This window comes from Aspergillus candidus (genome assembly GCF_002847045.1).
Source record: "Aspergillus candidus strain CBS 102.13 unplaced genomic scaffold BDW47scaffold_28, whole genome shotgun sequence".
In the NCBI taxonomy this organism is placed as follows: Eukaryota; Fungi; Ascomycota; class Eurotiomycetes; order Eurotiales; family Aspergillaceae; genus Aspergillus; species Aspergillus candidus.
This window is the reverse complement of record NW_020194033.1, coordinates 70,400-88,859: the sequence shown is the minus strand read 5'-3', so window position 1 is coordinate 88,859 and position 18,460 is coordinate 70,400. Positions and strand designations below refer to the sequence as shown.

At 56.4% G+C, this 18,460-nt stretch overlaps 7 protein-coding genes across 7 annotated transcripts; 6 read left to right on the top strand and 1 right to left on the bottom strand.

The window, feature by feature from the left end:
• Nucleotides 1-221: 221 nt before the first annotated feature.
• Nucleotides 222-1,707, top strand: BDW47DRAFT_132093 (heme-dependent oxidative N-demethylase family protein; the record flags this gene model as incomplete). Its single annotated transcript, XM_024817480.1, has 4 exons — nucleotides 222-329; nucleotides 398-548; nucleotides 605-1,350; nucleotides 1,418-1,707. 4 exons carry the CDS (start codon nucleotides 222-224, stop codon nucleotides 1,646-1,648), a joined length of 1,236 nt encoding a protein of 411 aa, XP_024671242.1. The 3' UTR covers nucleotides 1,649-1,707.
• Nucleotides 1,708-1,854: 147 nt separating this feature from the next.
• BDW47DRAFT_107160 (thioredoxin family protein) lies at nucleotides 1,855-2,637 on the top strand. Its single transcript, XM_024812939.1, has 3 exons — nucleotides 1,855-1,920; nucleotides 1,976-2,054; nucleotides 2,134-2,637. The coding sequence occupies exons 1-3, from the start codon at nucleotides 1,878-1,880 to the stop codon at nucleotides 2,426-2,428; spliced, it is 417 nt and encodes a 138-aa protein (XP_024671241.1). The 5' UTR covers nucleotides 1,855-1,877; the 3' UTR covers nucleotides 2,429-2,637.
• A 221-nt stretch (nucleotides 2,638-2,858) lies between these two features.
• On the top strand, nucleotides 2,859-6,460 carry BDW47DRAFT_107157 (putative MYB DNA binding protein (Tbf1)). The gene is made up of 4 exons (XM_024812938.1): nucleotides 2,859-3,045; nucleotides 3,200-4,083; nucleotides 4,156-4,809; nucleotides 4,876-6,460. Exons 1-4 carry the CDS (start codon nucleotides 2,955-2,957, stop codon nucleotides 6,166-6,168), a joined length of 2,922 nt encoding a protein of 973 aa, XP_024671240.1. The 5' UTR covers nucleotides 2,859-2,954; the 3' UTR covers nucleotides 6,169-6,460.
• A 229-nt stretch (nucleotides 6,461-6,689) lies between these two features.
• On the top strand, nucleotides 6,690-9,293 carry BDW47DRAFT_38717 (aconitate hydratase ACO2). Its single transcript, XM_024818884.1, has 2 exons — nucleotides 6,690-6,761; nucleotides 6,863-9,293. Exons 1-2 carry the CDS (start codon nucleotides 6,717-6,719, stop codon nucleotides 9,224-9,226), a joined length of 2,409 nt encoding a protein of 802 aa, XP_024671239.1. The 5' UTR covers nucleotides 6,690-6,716; the 3' UTR covers nucleotides 9,227-9,293.
• A 195-nt stretch (nucleotides 9,294-9,488) lies between these two features.
• Nucleotides 9,489-13,295, top strand: BDW47DRAFT_38715 (putative SNF2 family helicase/ATPase). The gene is made up of 2 exons (XM_024818883.1): nucleotides 9,489-12,717; nucleotides 12,771-13,295. Exons 1-2 carry the CDS (start codon nucleotides 9,703-9,705, stop codon nucleotides 13,164-13,166), a joined length of 3,411 nt encoding a protein of 1,136 aa, XP_024671238.1. The 5' UTR covers nucleotides 9,489-9,702; the 3' UTR covers nucleotides 13,167-13,295.
• A 243-nt stretch (nucleotides 13,296-13,538) lies between these two features.
• BDW47DRAFT_126426 (putative mitochondrial inner membrane protease subunit Imp2) lies at nucleotides 13,539-14,428 on the top strand (the record flags this gene model as incomplete). The annotated part of the gene is made up of 2 exons (XM_024816550.1): nucleotides 13,539-13,978; nucleotides 14,071-14,428. The coding sequence occupies 2 exons, from the start codon at nucleotides 13,539-13,541 to the stop codon at nucleotides 14,426-14,428; spliced, it is 798 nt and encodes a 265-aa protein (XP_024671237.1).
• Nucleotides 14,429-14,515: 87 nt separating this feature from the next.
• Nucleotides 14,516-18,127, bottom strand: BDW47DRAFT_107149 (PH domain protein). Its single transcript, XM_024812937.1, has 3 exons — nucleotides 17,878-18,127; nucleotides 15,289-17,829; nucleotides 14,516-15,220 (listed from the first exon to the last, which is right to left on the bottom strand). Exons 1-3 carry the CDS (start codon nucleotides 17,995-17,997, stop codon nucleotides 14,642-14,644), a joined length of 3,240 nt encoding a protein of 1,079 aa, XP_024671236.1. The 5' UTR covers nucleotides 17,998-18,127; the 3' UTR covers nucleotides 14,516-14,641.
• Nucleotides 18,128-18,460: the final 333 nt, after the last annotated feature.

Genomic DNA, 18,460 nt, shown 5'->3' with positions numbered 1-18,460 from the left:
TTTTATAATCGGGGTTCAGGTCAATCAGCGTTGAGCGGAGGTTTGAGCCAATCACGGCCCGAACGGCTATCTAATTCGCAGGTATATAGATATATCATTGTAGCTTAGGTCCCAGTTGTCTTGCATCTTCTCCGCATCTCCCACTTCTACGTGTCCCGGGAATTGAAGACTGTTGTGAGGAATCTTCATATCCATTTCATTCGAATAGACTAGAACAAGTAATGGCACACCATGGATATATCGACTCATTGATTTTCTACATCGAACGGAACCCCCTCATCATTGTGTTCATCGCCCTCGGAACATGGCTCTTCGGATACTGGAACCGAGTATGTCTCTCGTTCGCTTCGGGACATCAAATCATACCAAACAAACTAGTGTTAATCCCCTGTAGAAGAACCCAACCCTCGATCCCAACAGCCCTGAAAACACACCGCACAAGGCAAACAATGGCTACCCGCCCATCGAGCCTCTCCCGGCGTTCGACTGGGAGGCAACAGAACCGTTATCATTTCGGCCCTTCAAGCCGAAATACCATCTGACGATGGGTATGTTGACCCGTTCCCGCGGGTTCATACATAGACATCATCTAACAACGAGACAGGTCTAAGACAGCTCGACCCGTCAGATCTCCTCCAGATAGACAGAACCTACAAAGACCGTCTCGCGTTACGTGCCCAGCTTCTGAACAAGCACCCCGACACTGTCGTCGGCGTGAACGGGGACAGCGAACAAGTGCAGGCAGCCATTTACGAGCTATACGAATTCGTACTGGGTGTCTATCTACCCACCCGGTACCCGACCATGTTCCAATTGACGACTACTGATGATACCAATTCGGATCAGAAGGCCCAGACGGTCCTCGAAAGCAAGGTCACAGGAAAACACATCCCGATCAAACTCGCACCCCACTCCCCAGAAACAAGCCGCAAAGCCCTCGAGACACTCGGAACATGGGTAGACGAAGACTTCATCATCCTGCTCCCAGAGAAAACCACGCCAAGCGACAACACAGACAGCGAGGACGGCGTAGACGAGAAATACGTCCTCCACGCCTACACCGTGCACTTCCCAGCCGGGTTTGACCTCAGCAAGAAGCTTGGGCGTCGGCTGGCTGAGATACACACGCCAGTGCCTGGGTACGCGGAGAAGCTCGAGAAGAGCATGGATCGCTTCTTTGCGCGCCTTGAGGTGGGGAAGTTCGTGCAGCGGGTGAATTGGAGTGTTACACTTGATACACCGCTTTTTGCGGCGTTTGGGAGGACGCACGGGAGGAAGAATGCGGGGGAGGATGAGAGGGAGAAGGTAGCGGATGAGGAGATTAAGGTGGGGGAGTTGGATGTTGATACGGTGAGTGGTCTATCCTACCTTATTGCACTTGGTGGCTCTGGGGTAAATAGAACTGATGATCGGATAGACGTTGCTTCGATGTGAAAGACAGACGCTCCACCGTCTTCCACACACCAAGGCCCTTGTGTTCGCCATCCACACATATACGTATCCACTGCAGACGATCAAGGATGAAGGACTGGGCGAAGAAATGGCCACAGCCGTTGATGGGTTGAAAGAGGGCAGTGCGCCTCAGATTCATTGGTACAAGCGGGGTCCGGTGTGGGGAACGGCTGCGAAGGCATTTTTGCGATCCTAGACTATGGATTGGTTGAGGTCTATATAGTTGATATCTTTGCAACAACACGGTTGTCAAAGAATAGAATGATGGTCTGACGGATGAAGTAGATGAGTTGTCCAATCATCCAAGCATAAATGACACATTAGTCATCACGGATCGATGAGCCCAACCAATAACTATGGACGGGACCGAAAGTAAATAATACCTCAGGCACTCCACTTTTTCCTCACTCCCCAGTTCCACAGTCATGGAGCTCTCCACGGTCCTTATCATTGTCGCTGTTTACGCTGGTACGTGCCCAGGATACTACCCAAGAGTCCATCTTCTTATAGCTGACCAAACCAGCCATCCGCTTCTATTTCAGCCGCAGAAACAGTAACTCCGGAGCAAGCATGGCCCACGGCAAAGTCATCGAGGTGGACAAGTACGCACCCCTCCCTCAGTACAAGGCAACACAGACGGAGAGAAAAGAAAAGCCAGATACTAATGCAATGATTCTCCAGCCCCGTCATCTTCAAAGCCCTGACATCCTCGGGTCCCGTCGTCGTCGACTTCTTCGCCACCTGGTGCGGACCCTGCAAGGCCGTTGCTCCCGTTGTCGGCAAGCTCAGCGAGACCTACAGCGATGTGCGCTTCATCCAGGTCGATGTGGATAAGCTGAAGACGGTGGCGACGGAGTTGGAGGTGCGCGCTATGCCGACTTTCGTGCTGTTTAAGGATGGCAAGGCTTTGGAGAATCGGGTTGTGGGGGGGAATATGAAGGAGTTGGAGGAGGGGATCAAGGGGATTCGGTCTTAGGTTTGGATTTCTTGGTTGTGAGGAGGGGAGGTTTGCTGTGTAGATGGTTTATGTCCTGTCATGGACTTTTGTTCTGTGAATGCCTTGTACAATGGTACAGTGGCTGGAGTTATTGTTGTCCACGTGCTGCTTGCATTGTGTACTCCGTACATCATGAATAAACATGGTGAATCTGCTTCCACAGTGATGAGTGATAACATACAATTGAATCATAATCTCACCACACCAGTTACAGAAAGATAACGAAGTAAATACAACTAAACGACTATATATACCCAGTGACTATACAGGTGACTGTTTAATCAACAGACAGTGGATCTGCGGGGCCGAACGTTGAAAGTGAAACCCATGTTTGCTGCCCCAGGCACCCAGGCCGGCCCGCGAAAAATCTGTCACGCCAACCACCAGTCAGTCTCAACTCCTCCCAAGCCCTACGCTTGCGCCCTACCCCTAAGCCCTCATTTCTGCTCTTGGAAGTCAAGACATCCATCCCATCCCATCTTGACCGGTCGGTTCTAGTCGGATCATGGTCGATACAGAGGATCACATGTCGCCGATTGATGGCAAGGGGAATGTAGATCTCCCTGGATCTGCTTTGCCCCAGGAAAGTCACGATGGTGAGTCTACGCGTGCATGATTCTACTGCCGCCTCGGCGTCTGTCGGAGCAGCAGGGAGATGATATGGACTTTTCTTTCTTCTTCCATCTGAATAGACCCTCTTGTCTGAAACAAACAAATGAAAATAGCTAATGGGTTGGCGTTTCTATGCAGGCAACCTCAAACTGTCCCACCCCCCACCCGATGTAGACCACGGTTCTGCCTCTCCTCCGGCCTTTAAGAAGAGGCGCGTCGAGTCCGAACAGCCCGAGTCGACTCATTCTCCGGCCCACTTTCATGAGATACCGGGTACTAAGATCGAGGAAGAACTGGTGTCTGCGTTGGGGTCGGGTGTGGTGGAGGGTCACGAGCAGTCTCATGGGCAGTCTTTCGAGCAGTCTTTCGAGCAGTCTCAGGAGCAGTCCTACGAGCTTCCTCGGGAGCAGTCTTACGAGCAGTCTCACGGGCCATTTCATGAACAGCTTCCAGAGCATCCTCAGGGGCAATCTCAGGACCAGCCTCTAGAGCAGTCTCACGAGCAGTCTCACGAGCAGTCTCATGAACAGCTCCCAGAGCATCCCCAGGAACAGCCTCAAGAGCAGCCTCAAGAGCAGCCCCAGGAAAAGCCCCAGGAACAGCCTCAAGAGCAAACCCCGGTGCCATTTCAAGAACAATATCAGGAGCAGTCTCAAGGGCAAGCTCAACAGCAACATCAAGAGCAACCTGGGGAGCAAACCCAGGAGCAAGCCCAGGAGCAGGTCCCGGAACAGGCACAGGAGAAGCCTCAGCAGGTGCCCCAGGAGCACCAGGATGACAAACATGGTCAGATCGAGAGCTCAGCAGAAAGCGCGATTGCCCCAGAGTCGAATGCTGATATTGACCCCGATATGGCGATAGTCATATCGAGCATCATGAATCATGCAGAGCGTGTCGAAGAACAGTGTGTTGTCAGCCAGCAAATGACCGATACCGCGGGTCAGATGGCCCCCAGGCCTATGGTCTTTGTCAAGGCCAATTCGCATCTCAAGATCCAGAGTTTGCCCATTCTAGACAACCTGGTAAGTTATCACCTTTTCCTCCATGTTTCTTTGTGCATCATGTCTCAACTTCTGACCCGGTCTTCAACCTAGTCAACACAAATCCTCTCTTTGCTGGCCAAGTCCAGCTACCAAGACATCACCTCGTTCGTTTCTGAACCCGACTCGGAAAACGGACAGGCGTACGCTACGATGCGCTCTCTTTTCGACCACACGAAGAAAGTGTATTCTACCAAGAGATCTTTCCTCTCCGCCACGGAGCTGGAGCTCACGGAGCCTTCCCAAATTGATATCATCCGAAAGGCAAATCTGGCTTCGTTTGTCTCCAGTATCTTTGGTACCCAGGAGATCGGCTTTTCGGAGTTGAACGACAACTTTCTCGATGTGTTTGTCCCTGAAGGCGGGCGATTGCTCAAGGTCCAGGGTGCGCTGTTTTTGGAGCTGAAGACCCAAGCATTCATCGCCTCGATGAACAACTCAGAGCGGACGCGGACCGAGCTGCTGTACGAACTCTTCCCTGATGATCTCGAGCAGCGGCTCCTTGATCGACGTCCCGGCACTCGCCAGCTTGCCCCGAGCGAAACCGACTTTGTGAACCGTGCCGGATCCCGTCGTGATATTCTCCTTAGCGATATCAACAACGAGGAGCAGCTGAAGGCGCTCCCCGACAAGTATCACTGGGAGGATTTCCTCAGGGATCTAAGCTCTTACATCACGAAGAACTTCGATCTCGTTACCAACCAACACGTTTGTTCCCCTTCCACCCTCCCTCCCCACCTCGAAGAGCCGTCGGACCCTAATCAGCCTGAAAAGAAAACAACCAAAGGACGGCAGCCATCCGCGTCTAGTGGTGAGGCGCAGGAGTCCCCGAGTGCCCCAATCCAAGGCCAGTTCCCCGCTGCCTCCCAGACTCCCGACGTTCCTGTCGACAGAAATATGCACGGTGATCTGGTCGCGCGGGCCGCTCGTGCCGCGCAAATCGCTCTGCAGGGCCACGGTTTCAGACGGTCACAGCAGCAATCCCAGCAGAGCCAGCAACCACCACAGCAACAGCCACAACCACAACCACAACAGCACCACCAACCGCAGCAGCACCAACAACCCCCGCCGCAGCAGACCCATCAACACTCGCCCCCCATTCAACACCATCAACCTCCTCAGCAACCAATGCACCAGCCGACCTCTCATATCCCCCACGGCTATTCCCCCGCGCAGCCCAGCCCAGCGCCGTCTCAACCGCCGCAGCATCAGCAATACCAATCGAGCCCTGCGCCGTCGGGTTATCAGCAGGCGCCCGGGCAGCTGACCTTTCAGCAGAGTCCCCTCCAGACCAACTTCCAGCAGTACAATCACGCCCCCCTCCACATGGGTGGAAGACCGAATTCTGGAGCGGCCAACCACGGTTACATGCCTGGCATTCCCCACTACTCGCAGTCCCAACCTACCCAGGTCCTTTACGAACGGGCGCGCATGGCCGCCTCCGCCAAGTCGTCCCCTAGCAGCCGCAAATCTGGCCTTCCCAGCCAGCGTCGACCCTGGACGACCGAGGAGGAAAATGCGCTCATGGCCGGTCTGGACCGGGTTAAGGGACCCCATTGGAGCCAGATTCTCGCCATGTTTGGGCCCGGAGGCACCATCAGCGAAGCGTTGAAGGATCGCAACCAAGTCCAACTTAAAGACAAGGCGCGCAACCTGAAGCTCTTCTTCCTCAAGAGCGGCATCGAGGTTCCCTACTACCTGAAATTCGTCACGGGTGAACTCAAGACCCGTGCCCCAGCGCAGGCTGCCAAGCGTGAAGCTCGCGAGCGCCAGAAGAAGCAAGGTGAAGAGGACAAGGCCCACGTCGAAGGGATCAAGGGGATGATGGCTCTCGCAGGGGCCCATTCCCAGCAGCAAGTTCCCATGGGACACGGCCACGACGCCATGTCCGCATCTCCGGGTCTCCCACCTGATGCTGGCGCCCATAATACATTTGATCAAACGGCGGAGCAGAACCTGATGCAGACTCTCGGCCAGGAAGTGCATGGCGATCAATTCGGACAGCATCAGCACCAGCATCAGCATCATCAGGACCATGTTGATCCCGGTATGCATTTGGGGCAGTAACTTGCTTTTTCTTCTTCTTCCTCCAACTTGTTTTCTTTTCTTTATCTCCTTCCGTTCAGCCACTCTTACGGCCATGTTTACTTCTGCATCCTCACTTTAATCACCGCGTTTTCCCAGCAATGGCCATCATCCTTGTACAACGCGCGTTGGTGGTCAGTTTGCAGGGCGAAGTTTCCAATCATCAACTTGTTGGATGCTACGGAGGGATATATCACTGGGGTTTTTTACTTATTTCTTTTGTACCATCATATGTGTAATAGCTCGGAGCAATTAGCGGAATAGCGAATCCAACCTTATGTACTTTATGACCGAGTTGTGCCTTGTTGCCTTGTTGCCTTGTTGCCTGACTGCCTTGCCCCGTGATCGGAGCAGGATCGGCGCCTGGAGAAAGTGGCGACAAATGAGCATCCGTGGATATCAAATGCTATTCCCTTCCAGGTTTAGCACGACTGTGGCTCCCCCGAAAATAACAAACCGCCTCCGATCTTCCTGTTCCTCTGGAGACCTCATCTCTCGTTTGAGTCATTTCCTGCTTCAAGTCGAGAATCATGGTGAGGCAGCTTGTTTGGCAGCGGGCGACCGCTTCGCGTAGAGTGAGTTATTCCCGAATCATGGACTGAAAACCCTGGCATTAGGCTGTTTCCCCGGTTTTTCCACTCGTCCCTGCTAACCTCCACTTTTTTTCTGTTATTAGTTGGCTCCGAAATGCCTCTCCCCGCAACATCTGTTTAGTCGCCGTGGCATGGCCACGGAGGCCTCGTCGGCGTCGAATCGCATGCCTCCCTACCCGAAGATCCTGAAAAACCTGGAGGAAGTCCGGCGCGTGCTGGGATCAGGTCGTTCCCTGACCCTTGCGGAGAAGATTCTCTACTCCCATCTGGCGAACCCGGAAGAATCCCTGTTGACGGGGACCGACAATGGACGGGACATCCGGGGGAAGGGCAATCTGAAGCTCAAGCCCGACCGCGTGGCGATGCAGGACGCGTCGGCGCAGATGGCGCTGCTGCAGTTCATGTCCTGCGGGCTGCCCTCGACGGCGGTCCCCGCGAGCATCCACTGCGACCACATGATTGTTGGTGAACGTGGTGCGGATACGGATCTGCCCGCGTCGATCAAGGGCAACAGTGAGGTGTTTGATTTCTTAGAAAGTGCCGCCAAACGCTACGGGATTGAGTTCTGGCCGCCTGGAGCGGGTATCATCCACCAGAGTGTTCTGGAGAACTACGCTGCACCGGGGTTGATGATGCTGGGTACGGACAGCCACACGCCGAACGCGGGTGGCCTTGGTGCCATTGCGATTGGTGTGGGTGGTGCCGATGCGGTGGATGCGTTGGTCGACGCTCCGTGGGAGTTGAAGGCCCCGCGCGTCCTGGGTGTGCGCCTGGAGGGCAAGCTGAACGGCTGGGCCACTCCCAAGGATATTATCCTGCATCTGGCGGGTAAGCTCACCGTGCGCGGTGGAACTGGGTTCGTCATCGAATACCACGGTCCGGGCCTTGAGTCCCTGAGCTGCACGGGACAGGCTACCATCTGTAACATGGGTGCGGAAGTGGGCGCCACTACGTCCGTGTTCCCCTTCTCCCCCGGCATGGTGCCCTACCTGCAGGCTACGCACCGCGGGGATGTGGCGGCTGCGGCCGCCAAGATCGCTGCCTCGGGCCCCGGGAACCTCCTGCGGGCTGACGATGGAGCCCAGTATGACCAGGTCATCACTATTGACTTGTCGACGCTGGAGCCGCACATCAACGGTCCCTTCACCCCGGACCTGTCGGTGCCGCTGTCGTCCTTTGCTGATACTGTCCGCGAAAAGAACTGGCCGGAGACCTTTGGCGCCGGCCTTATCGGCAGCTGCACGAACAGCTCCTACGAAGACATGACGCGCGCGGAGGACCTGGTCAAGCAGGCGGCTGCAGCCGGCCTGGAGCCTGCGGCCGACTTCTTCATCACCCCCGGCAGTGAACAGATTCGCGCCACTCTGGACCGCGACCAGACGCTGTCGACCTTCCGCTCAGCGGGCGGCACCGTGCTGGCCAACGCCTGTGGCCCTTGCATCGGACAGTGGAAGCGCACTGACGACGTGGCCAAGGGGCAGGACAACGCCATCTTCACGTCCTACAACCGTAACTTCCCCGGCCGCAACGACGGCAACCGCAAGACCATGAACTTCCTGGCCTCTCCCGAGCTGGTCACGGCCCTGGCGTACTCCGGGAAGACGACCTTCAACCCGATGACGGACAGTCTGAAGACGCCGGATGGCAAGGAGTTCCGTTTCCAGGCGCCCACCGGCTCGTCTCTCCCGGCCGATGGCTTTGCCGACGGCAACCCGTCCTTCATGCCCACTGCGGCCGTCCCCGACGCGACTGCCGAGGTCGCCGTGTCGCCGACGTCAGACCGCCTGGCGCTGCTGGAGCCGTTTGCTCCCTTCCCCGCGGGCGAGCTGTCGGGCCTGAAGGTGCTCTACAAGGTCAAGGGCCAGTGCACGACCGACACGATCTCGGCCGCCGGCCCATGGTTGAAGTACAAGGGCCATCTCCCCAACATCTCGGCCAACACGCTGATCGGTGCCGTCAACGCCGCGACGGGCGAGACCAACGTCGCCTACGACGAGGCCGGCAAGCCGCACGGGATCCCCGAGCTGGCCGAGCAGTGGAAGGCCGCCGGCCAGGAATGGCTCGTGGTCGCCGAGGACAACTACGGCGAGGGCAGTGCGCGCGAGCACGCCGCCCTGCAGCCGCGCTACCTGGGCGGTCGCGTCATCGTCTCGAAGAGCTTCGCGCGCATTCACGAGACCAACCTCAAGAAGCAGGGTGTGGTGCCGCTGACGTTCGAGAACCCGGCCGACTACGATCGCATCGATGCCTGCGACCAGGTCGACACGGTGGGTCTGTACGATACGCTCCAGGCGGGCGGACAGGGCTCGGTGCAGCTGCGCGTGCAGAAGCGGACTGGCGAGACCTTCACCATCCCCGTTCGACACACCTTGAGTCCGGACCAGAGTGCTTTCGTGTTGGCTGGTAGTGCGTTGAACCTTCTGGCGAAGAACGCGCAGAAGAACTGAGTTTGGATCTCTTTGTGTTAGACTAGATGTACATACGTAGATATATCCTATAAAAGCGGGAGTGTTTTTATTTCGATACAATGCGTTATATTTCTTTTGTTTTCCACGACTTCCTAGTCGTGGTTAGTTGTATACAAAGTCAGTCCTAGTATGGTATGTGGATCGTGGCGGAGAATTTGCCCGCCACTCGTTGCTGGGGCAAACTCGGCCCAAACAAACGGATCTTCCCACAACCGCCCACTTCTCCTCTGCGTTTCAAAGGGGAATAGTTTCCAGAAGCCAGCTGGAAGTGACTGCAATCCCAAAATAAACAAGTCACTACGATCGACACCGGTGTTTTGTCTGATCTGCTTACTAAAGATTGTGATTGCCCCACCACTGGCTCTCTCTGACATCCCATCAACAACCCCTCCTCAGACTGTCTGTACTCGGCTTCAACCTCAGACTGGGATATCTACCCTCTGTCCACCGCCAACATGGCCAAAGAAAGTGATGTCCCGGTGCCTCCCATCACCCCTCGCAAGCCCAACGAACAACCCCAGCGTGCAGTGAATAGTCACCACCCAGAATTCGGCAAGCCGTCGCCCATCGGCCCTCCCCAACACCGTCACCCCCAGCAGAACAACAACTCGAGCAACCCCTTCAACATTCCTAAAGCCAACCGTCCTCGCGCAGAACATCACCGCCCTCACCCTCACCAACAGCCACGACCCCAGAACTACCCCCCACCAGGCGGTGCCCGCCCACCCTTCGGCACCCCAGGAGCATTATCGACCCCGAAACGCGGCCCGGCGTTCGACCCCTTCAAGCCCGTCCGCCCATCAGCCTACAACAACAACCGCTTCTCCAAACCAGTCGACAGCGATGTGGTTGAAATCCGGCGACCCGAAAATGTCACCTTCGGCACCCCGCGCGCCCCCAAGACCTTTTTCGCCTCGAACCCCTCCGCCATGAAGCCGAGCAACGCGAACAAGACGCTGCAGAAGTTCGTCGATCTCACGGGCGAGGGCGGGTTCACGCCGAGTGCACCGTCCCGGCATGCGGGCTTCGGGTCGATGGACGCCAACAGCTATGTGGATACGGCGAAGGCGAATGAGAATATCAAGGCTCTGTTGGAAGGGGCGTTTGAGGATGAAGATGAAAAGCGACAACCTAACGGGAAGAAGAAGCGCAAGAACCGCGGCAAACAGAAGAAGAATAAGCTCAAGGAGAAGGAAGAGAAGAAGAAGGACGAGAAGCCGCCTGTGACTAGTGACAAGGAGGTGGAGGATGAGCTGGATGACCTAGCTGCTCAGTTCCGCGGTGTCACTGTTGGGGATCCTAATGCTGCCGCGGAGGAGAAGGAGGGGACGAAGAAGAGTGCTTCGAAGCAGGATGTGACGGATGATGTCGAAGGTGACTCCGGCCTTCCGGATGATAAGGCGGGCGAGGAGCAAAGTGAAGAGGAGGATGAAGAGGAAGAGGAAGAGGACGATGGCACGGTGGAAGGCCTGAAGGTCAAATTGCTCCAGCACCAGCGGGAAGGAGTCAAGTGGATGTGCGACAAGGAGACGGGTCGAAACCGCGGCAAGGGTGTGCTGCCCAAGGGCGGAATTCTCGCGGACGACATGGGTCTCGGAAAGACCGTGCAGGCCATCGCGCTCATGCTCACTAACCGCAAGCCTGACAGCGGCATTCGATATACCGGCCCCAAGGAGGACGACGATGAGGATGCCAGCGACGACGAAGACGCGGCTAACCGCAAGCTGCCCCCCGGCGTCAGCAAATCGACCTTGGTTCTTGCTCCTCTGGCCCTGATCAAGCAGTGGGAGGCCGAAATCGCAGACAAGGTCGAGTCGAGTCATAAGCTGCGCGTGCTGGTCTACCACGGAAACACTCGGGCCAAGGCGACGGACAGTCTGGAGGACTACGACGTGGTGATCACCACCTACGGCACGCTGACATCCGAACACGGGGCCGCCGACAAAGGGAACAAGAAATCGAACCTGTTCTCCACCTACTGGTACCGCATCATCCTCGACGAAGCCCACACCATCAAGAACCGCAACGCGAAGGCGACCCAGGCGGCTTACGCGCTGGACGCCGAGTACCGGTGGTGTCTGTCCGGAACACCAATGCAGAACAATCTCGACGAGCTCCAGAGTCTGATTCGATTCCTGCGCATCAAACCTTTCAACGACCTCGCAGCCTGGAAAGAGCAAATCACGAAACCCTTAGCCAACGGTCGCGGAGGTCTCGCCATCCAGCGTCTCCAGGTGTACCTCAAAGCGTTCATGAAGCGCCGGACCAAGGACGTCCTGAAGCTCGACGACAGCCTCAAAGCAGGCGAGACCGACTCCAACGGACAGCAGAAGAAATCCTCCGGATTCCAAATCACCAAGCGAGAGGTCATCAAGGTGAAGGCCGAGTTCATGCCGGGCGAGATGAACTTCTACCAGCGTCTCGAGCAGCGTACCGAGAACAGTCTCGAGAAGCTGATGGGCGGTGCCAAGGTTGACTACGCCGGGGCATTGGTGCTCCTGCTGCGTCTCCGACAGGCGTGCAACCACCCGGACCTGGTCAAGAGCGACCTGGCGAATGACAAAGACGTCTTGCTGCAGAACGGAGCCCTAGGCAACCAGCCTGCGGCTGCGAAGCCAGATGATCTCGACAGTATGGCGGATCTGTTCGGTGGGCTCAGCGTTGTGACGAAGAAGTGCGATATCTGCCAGACCGAGCTGAGCAAGGAGGAGGCTTCCGCGGGAGGTAGTCGGTGTCGAGAATGCGAGACGGATCTGGACGTTGATTTCACCAGTGCGCAGAAACCCAAGAAGAAGAAGACCCCCAAAGACATTGTGGATTTGACGGATTCACCGTCGGCCAATCGTTCGAGTGCGAAGATGGCTCGGGCTCGAAGGAATAGGAAGGTTGTCATCGATAGTGATGATGAAGAGGAAGATGATGGTGAATGGATCGTTCCGGAAGATAAGCGGACTGCAACCAATCTCGGCAAAGCCGGGGGATCAGACGACGAGGACGCCGAAGGGGGTGGGGAATGGCTCGTTTCAGACGACTCCGACAGCGACTCCGACGACTCAGGGCCCGAATCACCCACGCAGCAGCGCAAGGCGTCCAATATCCGCGATAATCGGTCCGACACCGAAGACGACATCTACATCGATAGTGGGGCGGGCAAGAAGCAAATTCTCCCATCGACCAAGATTCGGCATCTGATGAAGGTGCTCAAGAGCGAGGCGTCCGACCATAAGTTCATCGTCTTCTCCGTGTTCACGTCGATGCTCGACAAGATCGAGCCGTTCCTCACGCGCGCTGGGATCGGATTCGCTCGATACGACGGCAGCATGCGGAACGACCATCGCGAGGCGAGCTTGAACCGGCTGCGCAACAACAGCGGAACGCGCGTTCTCCTCTGCAGTCTGCGAGCCGGCGCGCTGGGTCTGAACCTGACGGCCGCGAGCCGGGTGGTTATTCTCGAGCCGTTCTGGAATCCAGTATGTTTTTACATTATCCCGCACTTTTTAAACAGACACTAATGTTCTCCCAGTTCGTCGAAGAACAAGCCATCGACCGCGTCCACCGCCTGAACCAAACCGTCGATGTCAAAATCTACAAAATGATCGTCAAAGACACAGTCGAGGAGCGCATCCTCGACCTACAAGACCGCAAACGCGAGCTCGCCAACGTCACCATCGAGGGCAAGTCCGCCGCCGGCAAGCTCACCATGAACGACATGATGGCGCTGTTCGGCCGGGACGCCGAGTCGCGGTTCACCGGCGAGCGAGGCAATATCGACCTTACCCAGACGACGCGGCTGTTGAACTCGAGTAATGATGAGGGGACGGCGCCGCAGAATTTGCAATATGCGTCTCAGGGCAAGAACCGTAAGCCTGAGAGTCGAGTGTCTCCTACGGAGAGTTCTGTCTATGGACGACGGTGGTAGAGGGTTGGTTGGTTGGTTGGTGTTGGCGTATGGATATATGAGGGAGTGGATGAGGTGGCATTCCCTTTTCGGTCTTGCATTTGGTGTTTAGTTACTTTCGGTTAGAATAGTGGAATATGGAGTATCTACTTCTGATAGATGTATATTGTGGTGTAGACTGTCTGTATACACGGTGCAAACCAGACAAACAAGCTAAGCTCCGCATCTCCGATATCACCGGATCTGCTTCACTTCATCATCATCCACTCTACAATTGACTCTTCTATTCTCCTCCACTCTTACATTCAGAAACCAACACCCGAAAGAGAGCAACTCCACCTATGCAACCTCCATAACGCCCACGAAACCCCCCAAACCACAACAACCCCCACAATGGCACCACCACCACCATCACAACAATCACAACCACCGAAACCCTCATCCTTCCAATCCACCCCCAAAATGCGCATCTCCCCCAATCCCACCCAAACCCCCAAACCAACCTCCAAGCGCACCCCCCTCCTCACAACCTTCCGCACATACTACACCACCCTCCGCACTTCCTACACGACCCTCCCTCTCCCCTTCCGCCGCACGCTCCGCACGCTCCGCATCCTCGCCCCGCTCGTCCCAATCGGCCTCTTCTTCTCCGAACACGTCAGCCAAATTATGTGGGTGCGGGGCCCCTCAATGACACCCTATCTCAACGAAGACTACCACGCGACGCACTCGACCAGCGATATGGTTCTCGTGAACATGTGGCCGTTCGGGGGCGGGGGGTGGCCGTGGCAGCGCACGAGGAGGTTGGAGAGGGGGATGGTCGTTACGTTTCGGTTTGTACCCTTCCCCTCGTTTACTCTTATAAACCATTTCTCGAAAGGAGTACACACAAAGGGGATATGATAGCTAATAAAGACGGAATCAGATCACCCGCGAACCCCTCCCACATAGCCGTAAAGCGCATAATCGGCCTCCCGGGCGACCGAATCACGACGCGCGCGCCGTGTGTCAAGCCCTCGCAGATTGTGCCCTTCAACCATGTGTGGCTTGAGGGTGATGCCGCGGATCCGCGGCATACGCTGGATAGTAATTCTTACGGGCCGGTCAGTATTAGTTTGATTACGGGGCGGGTGGCTGCTGTTGTGTGGCCTAAGTCGAGGTGGTTGAGGTGGGAGGATTGGGAGCGAGAAAGCCTGGGGGAGGGGAAGGGAGGGTATAGGCGGGGGACGAGGGAGAGGGTGCTGAAGGAGGCGGTGCAGTTGGAGGCGCCGCGGTTGCATTGATCTTGGGTACTTTGTAGTTGGTTGGGAGGGGGTAGAGATAGAGATAGAGATGGGTGGGTGGGTGGGTGTATATTATCGTTGGAATGTATTATATACTGTTATGATAGATAAATGACTATTGGCACAATATGCGTGCTATAAAGAGGATATCGGCAGCAGCCAGCCAAAACATAAAAATCCAAGACAAACAACCAAGAGGAAAGAGCAAAGAAACTAAGGTACACCTCTTCTAGCCGACGGCGTCACAACGCGAATATCCTCCGGCTTCTCCTCCTGCAACCGATCAATCTCAGACGCAATACTCAACACCCATCTATCCTTGTCCACGCGACTCCTCGCCTTGAACACAGCCGTGCGTCCATGCACACCCAGCCTCGAAACCTGCTTCAGCGTCTGGCGCTTCTTGCCCTCCTGGCCGAGCTCGTGCGCGCGGAACAGATTCTTCCGCAGCGGCTGCCACACGACGAACGTGATGGCCGTGTCCTCGTCGCTGCTGGTGTACATGTCCGTCGAGAGGTAGACGCGGGGCAGGGCGTGGTGCTGGCCCGGGTGGTTGCTGTCGAAGGTTTGGTTGGCGTAGAGGAGGTCGTCTTCGGTGAGGATGCCGGAGTAGATGTAGCAGTCGTTGAGGTCGAGGGTGGTTTCGAGGTGCGTGTGCGTGTGGGGTACGTTGACGCCGTTGCGCTTGCGGAGCGCGCTGCGGAAGATGAGCAGTTTGCCGTCTGTGAGGACTACCTCGCACTGTTTGAAGGTCGAGTGGCGGCGGGGTTTGCGGTAGAGTTGGCCGGACATCTGGCGTGGGTGAGTATGGGATTGGACATGGAGGTGGGGTTCAACGGGGAAGGAGGAGAGTGACATACCTTGATGGCTCGACATCCTGCTAGCGAGCACATGTTGTGAAGCAGCGGCGAGGCGAGCGCCTTCTTGACTTCCCATTTACAGGCGTACTGCCCCACCATCGACTCCAGCTCCTCGTCGATACCCAGCAGCTCCAGATTCCGCTGGCGGATGCCCTTGAGCTCCGTCGAGTCCGCCGCCGAGCGCAGCTTCCAGTACCGCACCAATGCATCAAGACGCGTGATCCATTCGTCCTTGGTGACATCGTTGTACGCCTGTAACCGGACGACGAGCCCATTGTCCAGACGCAGTTCGAACGTCCGATCGTCGTCGAACTCCCGGGTGTCACCGTCGTCGCGCCGCGAGTCCTGCGCGTCCGGGTGGAACGCGACGTCGGGGCCCGCGCCGACGTTCGGATCCGCGGGGCAGCTGTCGCGCTGGACGGGACGCACTTCTTCCACCTGGCGCAGGTCGATGAAGCCGTCGGAGCGGGAGATGTTGTGGAGGTTCCTGCGCAGCTGGACGACTGCCTCTGTGTCGTGTTTCTTGATGTGTTCTTCATTCCCGCTCGACAGCCATTCGATGCCCCCGTCGTGGAGCGGAAACGGGTCAACGTGGTAACACAGCGGGGAGCCGCTCATGATGTCCTGCGTTGACGGGATGTTGGAATCATGTTCGCATATCCGGGGAGGCGGTGGCGGGAGTGTCCTCGTCGGCCGACAGAAGAAAAGGTAGTGGTCTTGACAGAAAAAGTACAGACGTTTGTAAAACATCTTGTTCCGGCGTTGGTGCACGCCTCGCTGGGAGGTCAGGCGGATCAAGAATCCCTCTACCGGCTCGGGCTCATCCTGCCTTCCGTTGTCGGCTACAATATGGGTGCGATAGTGTTGTCGGGGCCGGAGCTCCAGTTCGTGGGACGTCTGCATCGCCATGGTACCGTACATTTTCTGCTCGTTGATTCCGAAGACCCATTCTAATCGGTCGTAGCGCTTCCAGGCTAGTCCCATCTTCTCGGTCTTGGACCACTGTTTAAGGACGTCAGCCCACTCGGATTCCTTGGAGAGCATTTCCATGCATCCGCGTATGATGGACGCAGCGGCGAATTTCTCGCGCGCCGCGGACCGGGTTAGGGCGTGGTCCTCGTCATCTGAGCGATTGGCGTTAGCACCCACGTCGATCTGCTCAAATGGCTTCTGAAAGACCAAGGACACGCCAAGGTCCGGCACATTGATCGCCAGCGAGGAAGGCCGACGCCAGCCCAACGCCTGGCGGAGGAAGGTGGACCATTCAGCCGCATGCGCCGACGACTTGGGTCGTATGATGAAGATCTTGGTTCCATACTTGGACGGTCTCCAGATCACGATGGTCTTGTCCAGCGACGAATACAGATTGACGCTGACCGTCTTGCGGTCGAGCAGGACTTCGTAGTAGGGTGAGATGCGCGCGCCCTTCTTCTGGATATCGGGGATGACGCGGGTTTTGTACATTTGGAGACAGAACCTAGCCGAGGGATCCGAGGACCTCCGGCAGACGACCAGGAATTCGCGCCACCGGTCCACGACCCTGGTCTCCATGCGCTGGCTGTGATTCTCCATGTAGTCGTCCGGGAGTTCGCGCGGACTCTCCTCGACCCGGGCCAGCATATGCTCCGCCTTGATGATTTCGCCGCCCTTGTTTCGTCGCCGATGCGGCAGATTGTCCGCGACAGCATCCTGCGTTCTGGATATCCGCGAACGGGCTCTTTCCTTCTTATTCCACAAGTTGTCGTCTATTCCGGTTCTCGAGGCCTTCTGTGCCAGCCAGATGGCGGTATTGTACACGGTCCCGCGTCGACTGGATGCGCCCGGCGCATTCGGGTCGGTTCCGTCCGGTGCCTCTCTGGGTTCGCTGGGTATGGGTGGGGTGGGATGTGAATCTGTCGCTTTACCTTTGCCCTTGAGCGGCGGTGGTCGGCTTAGCAAAGGGGTGATCGACGTTTCGCTGGTATTGATTATGGGGGTTGACTGACTGGCCTCATACTGACTGGTTTCTTCCGTGGGGGAGGGTCCCAGGTCCGTTCTACTGGAGCGTTGGAGGGTGGACACCCGGGTTTTACCTTGGCTTGGGGGTGGTTCCCGTGCGGTGTAGTAGGATTCCGAGTCACGCCTGGTGGGCTCCGGCGGTCCCTGGTCTCCCTGGTCCTGGGGGAGTGTGTTCTCTGGTTCCGCGACTGTCGTCGGGTCTCCATCGGTCTCCTCTACGGACGCTATCATGCGGAGGTCTCCAGACGGACCGGATGTCTCTGCTCCATGATCGTCCTCCCGTTCCGTCTCATCGTCCTCGGAAGAGGACTCTGGGGAGGGAAAGTCCCCCGTGCCAGTTGAATAGCCGGGTCGCGGTTGATCGGAGCCGTCTGGGCCGGTCATGAGACCCGTGTCGGCGGAAAAGGTGGGAGCCTTGTGTTTTTTGAACTTCCCCCTGGTCTTGAACCATGATTTGCGGTGGTGTTGAAGCCAGCCCTTGGGGATGGGACCGATGAAGTATCGCCTGCTGGTTACGTGTACATGTTTGGCGGAGGCGTACCGCTGTTGCTCTGGTTAGTTGTGGGCTCTCTCTTGGTTGGAAGATCATACAAGCTTCTCTGCGCTATAGGAATCCGAGGCTAGGCCATGATAATGGTGATCCTGGAACCAGTCTTGTGTCTCGTCCTCCATGGTATCAGGGACATGTTGAACTGGGGGAGGAGTGCTCATGGCACTGTGGGGGGGAGATCAGGAATGGATGGATGATGCATCCACGGGTACCATCAAGCCGTACGTAAGTAGAAAGGAGAATAGACTATAGAGAAAGAGAGCGAGGAATGAAGGGATAGGACTAGAGGGATCGGGATGATTTGCGCGTCGGATGTAACCGATGACGTCGATCAACCGGTGTTTGTTTGGTTTGTGTTGATGCCTCAGGGGGAAGTCTTGGCTTGTTTTATACAGAGTATGGAGTCCACATTACTCCTGCAATCTGGAATATATAAGGGACTATTGAATCAATATCCAAAAAGTTTCCGGTATATGACAGGTTTCAAAGCGTTGGTCAGGAGTGTCTATCAAGATGTCAGGTCTGGTGCCTGGTTCATTCTTCGATCCTTGAGCAATGTAAATAGTAGTTGGTACCTTTGATAGAGACCATCGAAGCATACAGTCCTGTAACTACCAGTTCTGT

Bases quoted from the DNA above. Each gene is read 5' to 3' on its own strand.
- BDW47DRAFT_38715 (XM_024818883.1), top strand. From the start codon at position 9,703: ATGGCCAAAGAAAGTGATGTCCCGGTGCCTCCCATCACCCCTCGCAAG. The intron at 12,718-12,770 runs GTATGTTTTTAC...ATGTTCTCCCAG, and splicing joins TCGAGCCGTTCTGGAATCCA to TTCGTCGAAGAACAAGCCAT.
- BDW47DRAFT_38717 (XM_024818884.1), top strand. From the start codon at position 6,717: ATGGTGAGGCAGCTTGTTTGGCAGCGGGCGACCGCTTCGCGTAGA. The intron at 6,762-6,862 runs GTGAGTTATTCC...TTCTGTTATTAG, and splicing joins GGGCGACCGCTTCGCGTAGA to TTGGCTCCGAAATGCCTCTC.
- BDW47DRAFT_107149 (XM_024812937.1), bottom strand. From the start codon at position 17,997: ATGAGCACTCCTCCCCCAGTTCAACATGTCCCTGATACCATGGAGGAC. The intron at 17,830-17,877 runs GTATGATCTTCC...CCAGAGCAACAG, and splicing joins CCTATAGCGCAGAGAAGCTT to CGGTACGCCTCCGCCAAACA. The intron at 15,221-15,288 runs GTATGTCACTCT...CACCCACGCCAG, and splicing joins CAGGATGTCGAGCCATCAAG to ATGTCCGGCCAACTCTACCG.
- BDW47DRAFT_107157 (XM_024812938.1), top strand. From the start codon at position 2,955: ATGGTCGATACAGAGGATCACATGTCGCCGATTGATGGCAAGGGGAAT. The intron at 3,046-3,199 runs GTGAGTCTACGC...GTTTCTATGCAG, and splicing joins GCCCCAGGAAAGTCACGATG to GCAACCTCAAACTGTCCCAC. The intron at 4,810-4,875 runs GTTTGTTCCCCT...CAGCCTGAAAAG, and splicing joins ATCTCGTTACCAACCAACAC to AAAACAACCAAAGGACGGCA.
- BDW47DRAFT_107160 (XM_024812939.1), top strand. From the start codon at position 1,878: ATGGAGCTCTCCACGGTCCTTATCATTGTCGCTGTTTACGCTG. The intron at 1,921-1,975 runs GTACGTGCCCAG...TGACCAAACCAG, and splicing joins CATTGTCGCTGTTTACGCTG to CCATCCGCTTCTATTTCAGC. The intron at 2,055-2,133 runs GTACGCACCCCT...ATGATTCTCCAG, and splicing joins AAAGTCATCGAGGTGGACAA to CCCCGTCATCTTCAAAGCCC.